The 18519-nt window shown below is 36.3% G+C and overlaps 3 protein-coding genes and 2 non-coding genes across 5 annotated transcripts; 2 read left to right on the top strand and 3 right to left on the bottom strand.

The window, feature by feature from the left end:
• On the top strand, positions 727-4495 carry LOC109728123 (cytochrome P450 98A1). Its single transcript, XM_020258451.1, has 3 exons — positions 727-1310; positions 2414-2808; positions 3432-4495. The coding sequence occupies exons 1-3, from the start codon at positions 818-820 to the stop codon at positions 4077-4079; spliced, it is 1536 nt and encodes a 511-aa protein (XP_020114040.1). The 5' UTR covers positions 727-817; the 3' UTR covers positions 4080-4495.
• LOC109728172 (transcription factor jun-D-like) lies at positions 8843-9783 on the top strand. Its single transcript, XM_020258521.1, has one exon. It carries the CDS (start codon positions 9026-9028, stop codon positions 9545-9547), a length of 522 nt encoding a protein of 173 aa, XP_020114110.1. The 5' UTR covers positions 8843-9025; the 3' UTR covers positions 9548-9783.
• Positions 10369-14569, bottom strand: LOC109727766 (4-diphosphocytidyl-2-C-methyl-D-erythritol kinase, chloroplastic). The gene is made up of 11 exons (XM_020257942.1): positions 14331-14569; positions 14126-14221; positions 13962-14030; positions 13688-13792; positions 13564-13620; positions 13271-13471; positions 12499-12591; positions 12315-12414; positions 12089-12188; positions 11585-11670; positions 10369-10618 (listed from the first exon to the last, which is right to left on the bottom strand). Exons 1-11 carry the CDS (start codon positions 14529-14531, stop codon positions 10509-10511), a joined length of 1218 nt encoding a protein of 405 aa, XP_020113531.1. The 5' UTR covers positions 14532-14569; the 3' UTR covers positions 10369-10508.
• On the bottom strand, positions 16134-16205 carry TRNAD-GUC. Its single transcript has one exon. It is a non-coding gene; the product is annotated as a tRNA-Asp (tRNA).
• Positions 18059-18130, bottom strand: TRNAD-GUC. The gene has a single exon. It is a non-coding gene; the product is annotated as a tRNA-Asp (tRNA).

Here is an 18519-nt window from a genome sequence, read left to right on the forward strand (position 1 = left end):
ATTAGGAGTGTATTTTACAGATCTTTTCATGTACTATACTATGCTAATTATTTTTTTTTCTTTCAAATACACCACTCAACTATCATCTTTTTTCCCCAAATTCTACACTATGAGTAATAAATATATAATTTTAAATAAAAATTATATAAAAAAATACTGATTGAAAGTGGGTAGAAAGTAAAGCATAGGCGCAAAAATTTAAAAAAAAAAAAAAATTGAAATCAAAAGAAAAAAAAAAATATTAGGAAAATATTAGGATTCAATACTAGTGCATTTAATTTTATATACTGTATTTAATCCTATATAAAAAAAAAATTGACCTCTTAATTCATAATAACACACACACTATTTAATAATTTTTTTTAGAAAATCTACAGATTCACATCCATCTCCCCTGGTGATATCACTTTCTATCAGATCAAGACTGAGTCTGAACGAATTAATTTTTATTTTATTTTTGATTTTCACTATTACTTCGTTCAAGGACGAATTGGAACAGAAGCAGATTGAAATGAGTTTAAAAAAAAACAAAAAAAAACAAAAAGTCTCTCATATTTGCTTCATTTTTTTAGCCGATCAAGACGAATTCAGAATGAACTATATGTTTAGAGAGCGGATCCGGGCAGCAGGAGCTCCGCCAATCCGGATCCATTTGCATCCGTACCAACCCACCTGCCTACCTAACCCCACTCCCCACCCACCACACCATATAAGAAACCCTAAACCCGACCCAACCAACACCCTCATCATCATCATCATCATCCTCAATCAAATTCATTTTTTTTTTTTTCCGAAAACGCTCGCCCCTCCCGCAGCCATGGACCCGGGCCCCGTCGGCGTGGGCATTTGCGTCATCGTCCTCAGCGCAGCGGCGCTCCTCTTCCTCCTCCGGCTCCGGCGGCGGCTCCCGCCGGGGCCGCGGCCGTGGCCGGTGGTGGGGAACCTGCTGGCGATCGAGCCGGTCCGGTTCAGGTGCTTCGCGGAGTGGGCGCGCGCGTACGGGCCGATCATGTCGGTGTGGTTCGGGACGACGCTGACGGTGGTGGTGTCGACCCCGGAGCTGGCCCGGGCGGTGCTCAAGGACCACGACCAGGCCCTCGCGGACCGGCCCAGGAACCGGTCCACCGCCCGGTTCAGCCGCGGCGGCAAGGACCTCATCTGGGCCGACTACGGCCCCCACTACGTGAAGGTGCGCAAGGTCTGCAACTTGGAGCTCTTCTCCCCCAAGCGCCTCGAGGCCCTCCGCCCCATCCGCGAGGATGAGGTCACCGCCATGGTCCAATCCATCCACCGCGCCTGCACCCACCCCGGTACGCTTACCCCTCTCTCCCCTCCTCTTCTTTTCTTTTCTTTTCTTTTTTTTTTCTTTTTTTTTTAAATGATTAATAATGACTAATAAAATGAACACGGTGACGTGGGTGGTGGGCCCCACGGCGGTGTTGACTTTTGACCCTTCATAACAATAACAATATCTCGCGGAGAAATTAAAATTTATAATATTGCGTGCGCCTGGTGTACATTTTATATTTCATGCACCGCACTCAGTATATTAAATAAGTTAAAAAGAAATTTTTGGTTGGTGCATGGTGCAGATCAATTAATGTGCCAAATTTTATGTGTTGGGAAATTAATTTAAGAAAAAAATGTAAATAAATTGAGCTTGTATCTGTGATCACCCGATAATAACCCCATCATTATTTTTCTATTTAGCCTAGATTAATATTATTATTTAATGGTTAAGTTTATTAAATAAATAATTAAAAAGGTACATAGTTGGTTCAGGTTGTTGGCCTACACAATAAGCTGTAGTTGTGCATAGTGGGGTTGGTGGGGTTTTTGTTACACTTAATTTCCTTATTTTAACTTATCACCCCCGTTTGATTTGGCCTTGTTATGTATTATGTATGTACACAAATGGATGAATATATATATATGTATATATATATATTGGATTTGAATTCTATACATTTAATGTTAAAATTCGACACATTTAATTCGAATCCGTAGTAATAGTAAATATACAGGCCCAGACAGAGTAATGTCATGTAATGTTACGTGCACTCCCGTTTACTTGTAAATATACGAAACAACAGAACTGATGTAAGTAGGTGTTGATGCTAACACTGGGTGGTACTCTTTATATGTTTCTGTAAAAGCAACTTCGCTAATTCGTCAAGTTGAAATCTTTTCATCCATACGATATGATTTGGTTGTACATCGAAACATGTTTCGGTGTGTAGAAAATAGAAAATTTCATGTATGTGCTCTGTGTTGGTAGCGAAATCGGTTTTCATAAATTCTTGTTGATCATGCACTTATATTTACCACTTTATATTATATTTTTTGAATTGTTATTCACATGTAGTTTTAATTGGAAACTCTGTTAAACCAAGCTCCAATTTGTGGTTCGTAGACAAGGTCGGCAAAAGCCTGGTGGTGAAAGAACACCTCTCCAGCGTGGCCTTCAACAACATAACGAGGCTCGCGTTCGGGAAGCGCTTCATGAACTCTGAGGGGGTGATTGACGAGCAAGGACGCGAGTTCAAGACGATCGTGGCCAACGGGCTCAAGATCGGGGCGTCTCTATCTCTCGCGGAGTTCGTGTGGTGGTTGAGGTGGATGTTCCCCCTCGACGAAGAGCTCTACGAGAGTCACAACGCGCGGAGGGATAAGCTGACCAAGAAGATCATGGAGGAGCATACGCAGGCCCGGAAGACGAGCGGCGCCAAGCAACATTTCGTCGATGCGCTGCTAACTCTCAAGGATCAGTATGATCTTAGCGACGACACTGTAATTGGTCTTCTTTGGGTGAGTCATACATACTCTTATTTTGCTCTACTATTTCATTTCTTGGCTGTTTTTATAAGATTAAGTTGCTGCTAAGTAATCTGTAATGGTGTGTAGATTGTGTGGTAGTTTCAATTGTGTTTGGTTATATGTTGCTATCTTTAGGGTTGGCGGGGTTGGAAAACGTCTTTTTTGCTCTGTGTTGGAACTGAATTTCCTATAATAGAATATGTGACCTAACAAAGCTTGTTTGACCTAACAAAGCATGTTTCTATAATACCTTTTATTTTTCCATCAAAATCCTTTTAAAGCGGCAAAAGCACTGTTAGGACTCAAAAAGCTATTTTGGCTTTTCGCATTTTGCTTAAGCTAAGTTCTTCTATGTTTTAACTTGTGGATTAGCTTCTTAATACCGAGAAGCACCTACTGAATCCTTTATCAAGCAAAATGTTAGAGTGCTTTATTATAATGGGAGGCTGAAATGTACTTCTAAGCCTTGAAAATAGGAGAAGTCCTAAATTAACATGACTTGTACAGGACTATTGCAAATTTTGTCCACTTTGGGCCATAGAAGTAGCTCAATTCCTACGGTTTGTTGTGCAATGAAATGCTTCTTGATCAGCGACTGATTATTCTCGGTGCAGGACATGATCACGGCCGGAATGGACACGACGGTGATCTCAGTGGAGTGGGCTATGTCGGAGATTGTCCGGCACCCGAGGGTACAGGAGAAGGTCCAGGCCGAGCTGGACCGTGTGGTGGGTCGCGACCGCATCATGGCAGAGACCGACTTCGCTAACCTGCCCTACCTGCAGTGTGTCGTCAAAGAGTCACTCCGACTCCACCCGCCAACCCCGCTCATGCTCCCCCACAAGGCCAACACCCATGTCCGCATTGGCGGCTACGACATCCCCAAGGGCTCCAACGTCATGGTCAACGTGTGGGCCATCGCTCGCGACCCGAATGTGTGGAAGAACCCGCTCGAGTTCCGTCCTGAGCGGTTCGAGGAGGAGGACATCGACATCAAGGGCCACGACTTCCGCGTCCTGCCGTTCGGGGCCGGGCGCCGGGTGTGCCCAGGCGCCCAGCTGGGGATCAACCTGGTTGCGTCAATGCTCGGACACCTCCTGCACCACTTCCGGTGGACCCTGCCCGAGGGAGTGAAGCCTGAGGACGTCGACATGGCCGAGACGCCCGGGATGGTCACCTTCATGCGGACACCGCTCCAGGCCGTGGCCGAGCCGCGGCTCCCTGCGGCGCACTTGTATAGCCGCGTGCCGGTGGAGATGTGAGGGAGGGCATCGCCTGTTCCTTCAATTAATGGGCAATGATGATAACAGGGCTGCTTTTATTATACGCACATCAGCATATTATGATCAGATTCAATGCATTTTGTTACAGATAATAATATTAGTTCTGTTAATATTGTGGCCCTTAATTAGTACTCATTAGGTACTTAATAATTTAATGCATCTTTTAAAAACTTCCTGTTTTATCATCAAGCTTGTTAGTTCAATAGTGATGTTGAGTGTTGTTATTATTTGTAAACCTAAAAGTTAAAAAAATATGAGAAACGACTGGTGAGTTTCTTTTTGCCTGTAAATGTATCAGTTCCAGATCAATTTTGGGTTTCTTATTATAAGATCTGTAAATGTATCTTCGTCAATGATCAAAGAAATTGAATAAGAACCAAGGTTAATGTGGAAAACATTTACCGATCTCGCAAAACTTATGATTTAAGTTAACAGCTTCATTAGTTATTAATTGTTTTGCTTGCTTTGTTAAACGAAAGCTTCTGTTTCACTTGTTTCAGCATGCAGTGTGTACAAAATTACGGTGTTTATGAACATCCTTGCAATGTTAATGAAACAAGACAACTTTTATGAATTATGAAAAGAACTTTTACGATTTTATACAAACTAAGCACAGGTTGGTACATTTTCAATCAGAGATATACAACCAACCAACTAAGGTTGTTCACAACATTCCTCATCTTCCAGATTTTTTAGCTGCTACATAACTTCTGATTTATACAGAAGCAGCATTTCATATTTTACAACCACCTTTGCCTTCGAACTTCTCCTCTTCGCGTTCCTTCTATGTTGTTAACAGCAGATCATACATTTCGAAAGTTTCATGCACCTAAACACAGAAGACGGTAAGTAGGCAACCATTGCCTGATTCTGAACTGTTCCGCGTTTTGAAACTAAAAAAGATGTGATTTACTGCTTAATCTTTCAAGTTTCAATTACTGCGATGTCTGAACGTACATTCGAGTTTACACATTTTCACCCTTTGCAGTAAACGCAAAGTGAAGATCGAAGATCGCTAACACTACCTTGCGAAATTACTGTTCCTGAGTTTGCTGTTACTTTGAAATCTGTGAGCTGCTTGAAATTCATCCAGGGCATGAGCCAGACCTCGGCCTCAGAAAGCCTGTTCGTGCCCGCTGTCGGCAGCCTCAATTGTCAGATAGTAAACCATTCCCGCGACGACTTGTTCTCTCACCTTCACCACGCGTGAGAACTCCAGAAGAGTGCTCTGCATCGACGAAATCAAACAATTCGAAGGATAATTATCGAGAGAGCAATTGTGATCAAAATTGATGTTCCAAATCAAAATCCTTGTTAGGGAGTGTGCTAAAGCATAATACCAAACATGGAATAAGAGCACCATATTGTGAGTTTTATATGATCTTTTACAAAAGTTAATTTGAGGATGTTTTTTATTTGATTCTCATATAGAGGATAAACATGTATATTGCTAAGGATATGTGGATGCTTATAATATTCATCTTAAGATAGATGAAGCAAAGAACAAGGAAAAATTGGGAAATTAAATGCTGAAGAAATTTATTTCTCGTATTGCGGAACGAAAACCCTTATAACAACTTTTATTTTCGTAATTAAATGCCTAGATAATAGTTTATATATATATGTAGTTTTATGTAGACCATTTAAAGAGCATAGATTATTATGTCTAATGGTTTATAATTTGATTTTAATTAAGCCCTCTAAAGTTGAAAATTAGCCAATTCTTTGCAAGTTTCTCTCTGATAAGGACCTTTACTTAATAAGGTAGTTTATGTAGTGAAAAAGTTAATTCTTTTCTTCTATATATATATATATATGTATCTATTTTCCTTCAAATATATACTTTGTATCAAGCTAAAATTTAAAAGAAATCAAGCAAAAAAAGGGAAAAAAAAGTTAATTTGACCCTACAAGGCAATTAATGTGCACATCAAAATGATAAAATATCTTAATTTGAAGAACTCTTTTAAAAAAAGAGCAAAATTTACCAACAAATTAAGAAAATTTCTGGAGAAAAAAAATGAAGCTAGTAAATGAAATTAAAGCAGCAGGGGAGACACAAACATAACCCCTAGAAATTCACAAAACAAGCAATTAAGAACAAATCATGATCAACAAGAAACACATGAACACAATTAATAAACTAAAGTTCAAAACTAATAAAAATAATAAAAATTAATCTTAGAAAAAAGAGTTTACAAGGGTGGTGGTGGTGGTGGTCGTGGTCGTGATCAACATCCTTCTTGTTGCACGCCGCGTTGGCGAACCGCGGGACCTCCTCCATCTCGAAGCTGTTCTCGGCCCCCCTCGGACGCGTCACGGACACCGCCCTCTCCGTCACTATGTCACACTTGCACAACATCAGCAATAATAAGCTAATCACATCTCTCCTTTTAAAAAAAAAGCATAATAAAAATATTTATCTATAATCATGATGTTGTGATGGATTAATTCAAAAAGAGTTTTTTGATTGGTTGGAGACACCACGTGTCACCAACATACCCAATGCGTTCTAAAATTTTTCCTCTGTGGGCTCCCTCGCCTTCCGCCCCATGACGGCGGCCCACACGACCAGCGCCTCCATCGAGCCGCATCCATGATGATTGTATTCTCTTCTTCTTTTCCTTCTCCTTTGAATCTTTTTATTAGCAAACATAAAAGGGGAGAATATGTTTCAATGTGTGTGTGGGTGTGTGTGTATATATATATATATATATATATATAATATATATATATATATATATGAGTTGGACTGGGCTACTATTATGAGCAAAATCCCATTGTTGCTACCAGTTTTTAGCCTTTGGATCACTTTTCATTATTTCTAACCATTGGATTAAATACTATAACCCAGTAGGGACCGACTAACCCTAGGGACCATCAACTCTAACCGACTAATATCATCCTGACCCTACAATTTTTCATCCAAGGGTTAAAAACTTGATAGCAAAAAGATCATTTTACTATTAATAGTATTCCAGCCTGATTATATATATATATATATATATATGCATAGTCTTGTCCTTTTAACGGTTTTTTGGAAAAGTAAACGGATCTACTGGCTAAGTAGTTGGTGCACTAAACAAACAGGTTCATTGGAGGGAAAAACAAAAAAATAAATAAATAAATAAATAAATAAATAAGAATAAAAAAGTAAAAGAGAAAAAAAAAAAATTGTAAGATTTGCTTGCTTCTATCTTTACTATTCTACAGTGGAAAAATGATAGAGAAAGCATAAGTGGATCCAATATTTACTCTCCTATGATTGCTGTTAAAATAAATTATAATTGATCAAATATGATTGTTGTTCTCAATAGAGAACACACAAAATCAACTCTCAATATATTATATTATATTATTAAGTACAAAATATATATAGTAGAAGCGTAGTTCTTTGAATGCTTAGTTTTTTAAGAAAAATAAATATTTTGCATTCTTTCACATAATATCATAGGTTCATTTTATATAGATCCCTACAAATATAGTGAATGACAAATATATTCCAAAACGTCTTACTTTCATATATTATTTCTATAAAAATCCTGATATTTTTAAATATGTCCCTCTGGTTTATTACCTTTAAAGAATCGTTAGAGAACTGTTTATATTTTTTCAATTTTGCTATCATAAATATATTCTTTCAAAAACCATAACAGTATAATATAAAGTGATAAAAATGTCAAAAACTAACTAGATTTCAAGTATTTAACCTATGGTTAATTAAAATTTTCTAACGGATTCTAACGGTAAGGACATATTTGAAAACATTAGAATTTTTATAGCAACAATATATGAAAGTTGAAGTTTGTAGAAATATATTTGTTATTTACTGTATTTGCAAAGACATGTATGAAATTAACCCTAATATTAGAATTAGAGAAATGTAATTAACTTTTTACTGTCTCAAATTAAAGTAAGTTGTGATCCAGACATGCCAGCTATTATCCAATGCATTTTTTGGGTTTCTGCATAAAGAAATACTTACAACAGAGAACCTGAAACTGGTCCCAAAAGGAGCCACAAGTAATTATACTTTCTTATGGTCATTTAAGTGTAAATTTTACTCTCGCAGAGACCCAATTATCTGCCTTTTTGTATTTAGATTTATCAATCTAATAATGAATGAAACAGGCACCATGCAACTTTTCTTTTTTAAAAAAAAATTTAAATTTTCTTATCACCTAAGAGGTTGAGGACTCGAGTCAGACGTTTTGAAAACACAGAAGTAAGAATTAAATTTTTAGAAGTAGCAATTCAGATAACAACAACGATAATATATATATATATTTTTTAGAGAAAAATAACACGCTACCTATTTCATTCATTAGGTATATAAACTTAACTACATAATGTGAGACGGATAATGTGAGACGGTAAGAAACTCGAAAAAGTAAGGAAGTCGAAAAGTACACGGTTAAATAAGGTAGAGTGGTTGCAAAAAATAAGACACAAAAGAAAATTACAGACGATGACGGCTCATAGCCTTACAAAAGGCGGCCCACTCCTACGCTAGCTCGCCAATGAGTTGAGCAGCAGAAATAATCGCCAATGAGTTGAGCAGCAGAAATAACGTTAGATTGAAGGTTTCGAAAAATAGTGTTATTTCTATTACGCGAAATGGTCCATCACAAGGCCGCCACCAAAATATGGGTCTTCAGATAACAACAACGATAATAATTAGGCTACCGGAATTACTTACTTGTTGCGAAAAAAGTAGTAACCTTGGAGAGGATTTGCAACGAATAAAATTATTAGAGGACTGATTTCAAAATAGGCTTACAGGTGAGGGGGTTTCTTACACATTTTCAGAAAGAGAAATCCCCATCCACGCACGCTAAAAATCAAAAAACAAAAAACCCTTTCAAAAACAAACACTCTCTCTCTCTCTCTCTCTCTCTCGCTCTCTCGCCGTCGCGTCCACTTCGATGGCGACGAAGGCCGACGAAGCCCCGCCGCCGCTTCCCTCCGTCGTCGCCGCCGCCGGCGCCGCAGAACCCTCCGATCCCCTCTGCGACCCCGAGATCCGCGCCTCGGCGGCGGAGGCCGAGGAGGAGGAGGAGGATGATGCGGAGGAGGAGACGCGCGAGCCGAAGCGGCGGCGCACGTGCCCGGCCGCGCTCGAGACCCTCCTCCCCTCCGCCGCAGCGTGCGGCGGCGACGGCTCCGTCTCCGGCGGCGGCGGAGGGTACGAGGGCGAGGCGATCTCGTTCTCCTTCGAGGCGCGGAGCTTCGCCCCGATCGAGACCACCCCCAAGTTCGGATCCTTCAACTCCTCCTCCGCCGCCGCGCCGATCCTCGAAACCGCGCCTCCGCCGCCGCCGCCGCCGCCGCCGCCGCCGCGGGAGGAGGAGGAGGAGGAGGCGGTGGATGGGGTCGGAGTGGAGGGGAAAGAGGAAAGGGGCGGCGCCGAGGGCAAAATCGGAAATTCGCAAGGAAAAGAGGAATAATAATACTAAATGCTCGTGAGCACCTAATTGACTTTGAGCTGAAATTTCAAATTTAGTCCACTTTTATTGTTGTTGTTGTTGTTATTATTATCTCTAATTATTTCCCCTCTTTTTCCCCCTTTTTTTTTTTTTTTACTTTTTTTTGGCCCCTTTTTTTTTTTTTAATGTATGACTAATAGTGGAAATTAATTTATGGGGAATAAAATAGTGGAATGTGAAATTTCTCGGCTTATAAATATTCCATCGGCATTTTCTCACCACACGCAATGCAGGCATTTTCTCACCACACGCAATGTAATGTTTAATTTTGAATGAAGCTATGTTATTAATATTAACAAAGTTGATTTTATTATTACCAGATAAATTTATCAAATTTAATAATTACTTTTGAACTAAATTTAATTTAATTTCATAAATTTAAATGTGCTCGCAAAGGGCAATTATTATCGGTGAAAACATACAGAATTTAATTAAATTATGGATAGAAAATATAAATTACTCTCTAAAATAAGAATTATATTAGAATACTATTAATAGCACCAAATCATTAGTGTTATTAAGTTTTTAGCTCCTAAATAAAAAAATGTGCGGTTAGAACGATACTAATCCTTTAGCATTAACTGGGTGGGTTGCTGAATAATATGATCTAACGAATAAAAATAATTAGAGAGATAAATTTAACGACAGAAAACTTGATAACACTAAATATTTAGTGTTATACCCGAACGCCTAAAATAATATATATATTAGAAGAAGAAGAATTAACAAACTATCCACGGCATCGAACACCTACTCTTATATAGTCGTCACCATTAGAAAAATTCTATGATAATCTTTCAATTTCATTTGAGTCATCAACACAATGATTCATAACATTTCTTTTCCACTTGACCTATAAATGAAAATTATAGGAGGAAAAGAAAATTAAAAAAAAAAAGAAAAAGAAGAATCCTTAGAACATTTATTCAACAGGTGATGCTAATTCGGGTGGTGTATCGTTGATTAAAGAAGCTTTTGATGAAACAGGCTCCTTGTACCATTCATTCTCTTGGCGTGTGACAAAGCAAGCCTCTGCATCAAAATTAACAGGAAAAAAAAAAGAAAAGAAAAAATCATATGAAATATGTTAGTCCAATTTTTATATAAAGCTTTAAAAGTTAAGGTAAAGAAAAATGTATGGAGAGTCCCTAAGTATCGGCCGATTTAAAATATACCGCTTAGATTTTATGCGTCCGCACTGATACTCCACTCAACTTCTGCTCGTTTCGATTCGAGTTGTTTTCGCTAACTGTAACGCCTAGTGATCGACGGTATAAGGATTAGGAATTTGGGGTTGATAAATTTGGGTCAGCGGTTTGGTCCCAATATGCTAGTAGGTTGGGTCATTACAATTGGTATCAGAGCCGAACACTAACCGAAAGTGTAAAAGCTAAGTGCTATGGGCTTGAACTTGACAAGAACGTCAAGGTCTAAACGGAGAGCCACCTCTAGAATTCCCTATTGTTTAGTCATTCTGGTCTTTATGTGTATTGGGCTTGGGCATGACGAGAATGTCAGAGTCTAAACATGAGAGTCCGTAGCGTCCCAATAGTACCATATCGAATAAGAAAAGAACTATGATTGAATTAGGCCAGACCCCAAAAATCCCATATCGAATGAGAAAAAGATTATGATTGAATTGGGCCTGACGAGGACTTTATGGGTCTAAACGGGAAAAGCTCCAACAGTCTAACATCGGATGAGAAAAAGGTTATAATTGAAAATGTAAGGTTCAGTGACTCTAATACTAAAAATTACACTTAAACATTTTGGACTGGTGATTTAGGACCCAACGTTCGATTTGTGCTAGTAGGCTAGGTCGTTACACTAAAGAAGCCATTAAACTTAGGAATCGCTAGTTAAAACGATGGAAGCTATTAAAATATGAAAATGAACAAAATTTAAGGGTCTTCATGCTTTTTTTCTTTTTTGGCGGAATTTAAAGCTATAAATCCTTTGGGAACAATACTTGGTGAGTGCACTAAATGGGTAATTTACCTGATACAAATACATCCTTGTACTCATCGTCGTCGTAGATGAATGAAGGGGGATCCGGCGAACCGACGCCGACAATCGTGCTTCCACTGTTCAAAAGAATTTCCAATCATCACTTTAAGTATATTTCAGATAAACATTACATAGATATAAGCTTTTATCGCGAGGCATCAAGAAAAAGGACACAATCATACTAGCAGCAGTATCACTTCCTTTTCCCAAACTACTCCAACAAATGAATTTCAAGAGCTCCAGTTCTTTAATTTGAAGCAATTAAAAATGCAAAGAACTTTGCGGTCTGATGCGTCAGTACAAAGGCAAACAATCAGATAAGCACTAGAAAAGCTAAATCTTATGATCGTTTTCCGTTTTATTAGCAGAAATATAGCATGCGATGTTCAAAAAATTTGCGGTCTGTGACGAACTTGAAATGATCAACAAGTTATGGCCATAAATGAAAATGGTTCAATACCACTCAGTGCAGTCAAATCAAGCGCGAAAATTTACCTTCCCGACATAAAAACAGCGTTATAATCTCCCCGGCCAGCAGCAATTATACGCTTCTTCAACTTCTTCAAAGATGGCAAGACTTCAAAAGCAGGAGGCTCTGAGAAATACACAAACACACACACACGCCAATACCCCATCATATAAAAACAGCGAAAGAAGTAAATAAATGAAACTATTATGAGAGGAGGAAATAATTGGCATATTAACAGATGTTCCCGCATACCAAGATCGTTTACACAAACATCCTGAGATATCCCGTTTTGCGTGATCTCCCTAAGCAAGTTCAACGGGTCGACTGAACTAGCCTGGTCTAGCCGAAAGCGCTGCAAAACAGGAACTGATATCATAAGCTAATGCATATTAACCTGTGTATCATTGAGCAATCAATGGGATGAGCATTTCATTACTTTGTAAACTTCCGCAGTCGAGCATGCTTCTTGCGGCTTTACGAGCACCATAGGTAAGTCCACAGGCAAGGCATGCGGAATATCTTCAACAATCTAGCAACGAATGCAAGCTTTTAGTCGAACATTGCAACTCTACATTTTGATGGAAAATATCCACACTTTTATTGTTAAAAAAAAAAACATTCTTCAATTAACTTTATCTGTCAATACCAATGGCAAAGTAGATGCCCATAGTTTTCAGTCAGTCAAGCCACCAGAAAACACATATGCGGTATGCAAGCGCGCATGCAACAGTAATATGCAGTTCAGCAACCAAAAAAAAAAACACATTAAAAATGTAGCATGTAATGTCAATTAATCGTCGAGACATTATTCTTAGTCGTAGATGTATAAACAAGCAGAACCAGAGTAGAGAGAGAAGAGTTTTCATTGAGTTTATAATGTTGCTTAATGGAAACAATTCAATAAAAACCTTGTTCCTTGTTTCCGCATTGCAAATTTTCAGCATAAATTTAAGAACTAGTATCACGAAATTCCCCGCCGTATCTGTGTATGGCGTTGGTGGCAATCTAATAATTTGCCATACTCAGTTTCAGTTCAATTTCTAAACAAGGATGAAGCGCCGTAATCCCAAGACAAGGGAGCCTAACCTAGTAGCGACGAGAACCCTACTGAACACAAGATATCATTTACATAAAGGTCACATAAGATTCTTTACTAGCATTAGTGAGCTTCAAAATAGAAAATAAAGATCATTTATATGTGTGTATACCTCTCCCCTACCGGTACAATACGCCGCTCCGTGCGAGAAGAAGAAGGGAATATCCGAACCAATTTCGCCCGACCATTCTTGAAGCTCCTTCTCCGAAGCAAGGCAGCCGCTAAACTGGTTAGCGGCCCATAGGGCAGTCGCGGCGTTACTACTTCCACCACCGAGACCCGCACCCGTAGGGACTTTTTTATCAAGATGAATCTACAGAAACAAAAATTGAAATAAGAAATACGATAACGACGATTCAACCAAGATTCTAATAGCTTGTGAGTTACATTATCGACAAATCGTACCCAGAAAAAGTTATCTGTTCCGGTTTTCTTCCGGTAGAGGTTAAGCGCTTTGACGATCTGCAGGTCCACGAAATAAAGTTATAATTTGGAAGAAGATGACGAGTAGGAAAACGTGATTGTATACCAAATTCCTTTCATCGAGTGGGACGCCGGGCACGTTTGTCGACAACTGATCCTTCGTCTTCGTGGGCGACAAGGAGAATTTGATGGTATCTCCTAAACTAACTACCTGAAGGGTTCATCAAGCAAATTAAGAGAATTTAAATGGATATGGTGATGATTCTACACAATTATCTGAGCACTAAAAGGTGAAAAGAAACATAAAAAACTGAAATTGCTGATACAAGTTATATACTAAGAATGGATGATGATCAAGCAAAGGTAGGAAAACAACATACATGGAATAAGGAAGCCAAATCATGAAACCCATCTTCTCTTTTACCAGTTATTCTCAAGAAAACATTAATCTGCATCATTCCAACAGCAAAATCCATCTCAAATTCACAACAAATACACCAAAAATTGAACTTTTTGGTTTCCTCTTCCACCTGAGATGATGTACCTTACAAGGTGAAAAGAGGGAGAGCCTGGAGAGCCCAGTGTTCTTATCCACCTCATCTGCTAATCTGTTTATCCTCTCATCTGGATCATACACTATCTAAAATCCCAAAAAAAACACCTCAACAACAAAATTAAGCACAAAAAAAAAAAAGGAGACAACTTTGGAACTGAAACACAGTTCTACAATAACATGTGCAGCCTCATACCTGCACCTGTCTCCTTCCTGACCCAGAAGCCATGATTCTGGGAGATGAGTTCTTCTGAAAAGAGCTCTTTTGATGGAAATAACATGATCCATGGCCCAGATTTGGTGAGGAAACACCTCTAAAGGTGGGGTTTTTAGGGGTTTTGGTGTTGTAATGACATGGGTGGAGGTGGAAGGGGAGGAGATGTGAGGAGGAGGCCATTGAAGGGGAAGCAAAAAAGGGACTGGTTTGGGGGTGTACTTATCAAATTTTGTTATTAATTAGTGAGGATGCAAAGTCCAAAAATTCTACATTTTTGACCAAAATTTTTTGCAATTATTTTAAATTAAAAATAAAAAACACTACTCGCTTCACTCATTGAAAAAATAAACTATGCTATAAAAATAAGACAACAGAAGAAGCCTCGACAAGGGCAAAAAACTAAAAAAAAAAAAAAACTAATGCTTGTTAACTGAGAGGGTCTGTTCCCAAAAATTCATCAGCTGTATTTTAATTTTTCATACAAAAAAAATAAACATTCAAGATTCCATCAAATTTTAATTTGTTTGTTGGTTTTTTTATTTTTTTTAATCTGAAAGGAGGATAAGGTATTAAGGTGAGTTTCATGTACATGTAATATAATAATTTTTCATAAAAAATTATTTTCGGATAAAAAGTTTTCCATTGAAAATATTTTATTTTTTCATATATTTGCTTTTTTGAATAAAATATTGAAAAATAAAAAGAAAATCAGAAAAATTATTTTTCTTGGAAATTAAAAGGAGAAAAAAAAATATTTTATGAATTTGTGAGCAGTTCACCTATTTGATTTCGTACGCTGTTACCGATTTTCAAAGGGTGAGTTTGACTTTTCCCTAAAAATAATTAGGTGAGTTTTTAAGATTGTAGAAAAGTACCAACAATGCTAATTTTTAGGGCAAATTTAAGTCAAAGCCACCATGAGATTAATTAAGATATGTAATCATTTATACGAATTCTAAGACATGTTTATTTTTTTTTTCTTGAGAAACAGATAACTTGTTATCTGTTTTATTCATTAGATAAATAAATTTAATTATAAACATGAGCCAACGAAGCCTAATGCGTAAAAATTTTAAAATATTTTAGAGTGTCATGCTGTATGATCAAAGTACAATTTGATAATAGAAAGATTATACTCAGCGCGAAGATTCCTTTTGCAGTAGAATCAGAAATTTCAATTCAAAACTTTTGCTTTTGCGTCTCACAAATATTCTGGGTTCAAATTTTATAAAAGAATTTCAAAATAAAAGTAAAAGTAAAAACACTTTATAACAGAAACAGAAACTCTAACTTAAAACTTTTTTTATAGGTTTCAGAATTATTTTGCTTCGCATATGACATAAATTACATAGTTTTATTCAAATCTCATAGAAGAATAGAAATATAAATTTTCTGATAACCAAACATCGCTGATTAAGACAATCCCAATTGTAAAATTGGTACAAATTTCATAGAAGAACTAAAAAAAAAACTATGAAATAAAAATGTTATAGATTTACATTCAAATTTCATAGAGGAACAAAAGCTACAAATTTTCTAAATACTAATAAACACAGATATTAAACTAATCCAAACTATAAGATTCATTCAAATTTTATAGAAGAAAAAAAAAAGCCATGAAATTTATCCAAAAAAAAAGACAAATTTTAAAACACACATATTAAACTAATCCATCCAACAAACTATAAGATTCATTCAAATTTTATAGAATAAAATGAAAAAAAAAAAATCCATCAAGTTTATCAAAAAAAAAGACAAATTTTTTATTAAAAAAAAATTTGCCGCCGTTGCCGGGGATCGAACCCGGGTCGTCCGCGTGACAGGCGGAAATACTTACCACTATACTACAACGACTTGATTGAACAATTATAAAATAACGTTATATTTAAAAGTAAATTTATTTTGGTCCATCATGTGCTTTATAAAATAACTACAAGTTAAGAAATGAAAAAAAAAAAAAAAAAAAATCATTCACCAACATCGACTTCTCGAGTTCTCTTTTCGAATCTCTCCTGCTTCTTATCTTCCAAAAGAACACGCACATCGTTCGAATCCTACTACATGAATAAAGAACTTTGATGATCGCATGTTATTTCTCGAATTCATATTCGTACGAGAATAATCGAACACGAAATTATTTGAGTAATAATATGATCAAAAAAAGAAAAATTTTGTAGTAGAATAAGAAACTCGCACTAAAATCTTTTGCTTATAGGTCTTATAATATGGCATAGGTTACAGATTTTCGTTCGAATTTCTTAGAAGAACAAAATCTCCAGCTTTTTTGACTACTAAACACGCTTCTTAAAGTAATCAGAGCATTTAGCGTTTGGTTAGGGGATAGGGATAGGGATAGGCCCTTATTCCCCCTTTATACCCAAACGCTAATTTTTTATCCGAAAATAGTAGTTCTCGGTTATCCCTACCAATACCTCCATTTTCTATATAAAACTACCTAATATTTTTCTTATCCCCGGAAACAACCCAATTTTCCTCCAAACGCTATTTTTCTTATCCCCATACTTATACCTATTCCTGTAATAGCTAGTTCTTCCTTATACCCGAACCAAACGGTGGCAGTGTTTGGATTGGGGATGAGGGGAGGGATAACCCTTATCCCCCCTTTATACCCAAACGCAAATTTTTTATCCGAAAATAGTAATTCTCGGGTACGGTATAACTATTCCCATCAACACCTCCATTTTCTATATATAACTAACTACTATTTTTCTTATTCCATATTATCTATTCAAATTTTATTTTTCTTATTTTCGGGAACAATCCAATTTTCATCCAAACGCTATTTTTCTTATTCTCATACTTGTACCTATCCCTGTAATAGCTAATTTTTACTTATTCCCGAACCAAACGCTACCTTATAGTTTAAAAAGATTTGAAGCTTGGAATGAGAGTCGGAATAATCTTTTTCAGTCGTTTGCGTTTGGCTTAAATGGCTGGTAATTCCGATTTTTATTCCGGAAAGAATCGAATCCTTGGGGAGGGGATTCTAAAAAAGAACATATTTTTTCGCTAACAATTATTTAAATTCAAATATTAGTCTATATTTAATTTTAGGATTAATCAGAATTTTAAATTTGAATTTGAATTCAAATCAATTTTTAATTTTTAAATTTAATTTAAATTCTAATAATATAAGTTAGATATTAAAATTTTGTTCTAAATTACTTTGAACTTGAATTCGAATTATAAACATAAATTTATGTTCAAATTGTGAGTTCAAATTTGGAGTCAAATTTTGATTACGAATTTGGATAGTAAAAGTTTAATTTGAGCATGATTTCGGTTACAATTCCTCTTATCAATCAATCAAAATAGGTTGTTTTATTATTTTGTTTTCGATTCCGGTCGGTTCTAAGTTTCATTCGTATTGCGATTCCGTATTTGAATCCAACATCATTCAAATTTCATAGACGAACCTCAAAAGAAGAAAAGAAAAAACATATTCAGATTAAGTTCAAATTTCATACAAAGAAATTCTATAAAAAAAACACAAATTTTGTTTTAAAAAAAATTGAAGTAATTCATTCAAATTTCACAGAGTAAGCTCAAAAAAAGAAAAAGAAAACACATTCTGATTAATGGAGAAAAAAAATCAAAAAAGAAGAGAAAACATTCTAATTAAATTCAAATTTTGTCTAAAAACTTTTAAAAAAAGTGGAGTTTTTTTAAGAAAAAAATTTGTAAAACGCCGTTGCCGGGGATCGAACCCGGGTCGTCCGCGTGACAGGCGGAAATACTCACCACTATACTACAACGACTTTGTTGAAAAATTTTAAACTAATATTTTGTTAAAATATAAATGTATTGTAACAAAAACATATTTATTTTAATCCATCCTATATATATATATATATACTAGTGAAATACCCGCGGGATGCTGCGGATATAAAATTAATTTTATAATAAATTTTATTTTTTAAAATATTTTTATATAGTTTTATAAGTCTAATTATTAATTAAACAAAAATTATCTAAAAATAATTTTGTAGTTAAATCTATTTAAATAAAAGTCATTAAAATTGATATATGCGCAAAGTAAATTTATATAATAATTTATTTTATAAAGATACATATGAAAAGGATTTGAGATAAATCTATCAAAATAATTTTAAAAAATCAATAAATAGAAGGAAAATAAAATTGTAAA

Source organism: Ananas comosus, linkage group 23, assembly GCF_001540865.1.
Source record: "Ananas comosus cultivar F153 linkage group 23, ASM154086v1, whole genome shotgun sequence".
In the NCBI taxonomy this organism is placed as follows: Eukaryota; Viridiplantae; Streptophyta; class Magnoliopsida; order Poales; family Bromeliaceae; genus Ananas; species Ananas comosus.

Excerpts from the sequence above, each read along its gene's own strand:
- LOC109728123 (XM_020258451.1), top strand. The coding sequence starts at position 818 with ATGGACCCGGGCCCCGTCGGCGTGGGCATTTGCGTCATCGTCCTCAGC. Across the intron at positions 1,311-2,413 it reads CCGCGCCTGCACCCACCCCG|ACAAGGTCGGCAAAAGCCTG; the intron begins GTACGCTTACCC and ends TGTGGTTCGTAG. Across the intron at positions 2,809-3,431 it reads CTGTAATTGGTCTTCTTTGG|GACATGATCACGGCCGGAAT; the intron begins GTGAGTCATACA and ends TTCTCGGTGCAG.
- LOC109728172 (XM_020258521.1), top strand. The coding sequence starts at position 9,026 with ATGGCGACGAAGGCCGACGAAGCCCCGCCGCCGCTTCCCTCCGTCGTC.
- LOC109727766 (XM_020257942.1), bottom strand. The coding sequence starts at position 14,531 with ATGGCCTCCTCCTCACATCTCCTCCCCTTCCACCTCCACCCATGTCAT. Across the intron at positions 13,472-13,563 it reads GAACAGATAACTTTTTCTGG|ATTCATCTTGATAAAAAAGT; the intron begins GTACGATTTGTC and ends TTGTTTCTGTAG. Across the intron at positions 12,415-12,498 it reads CGACTGCGGAAGTTTACAAA|CGCTTTCGGCTAGACCAGGC; the intron begins GTAATGAAATGC and ends CCTGTTTTGCAG.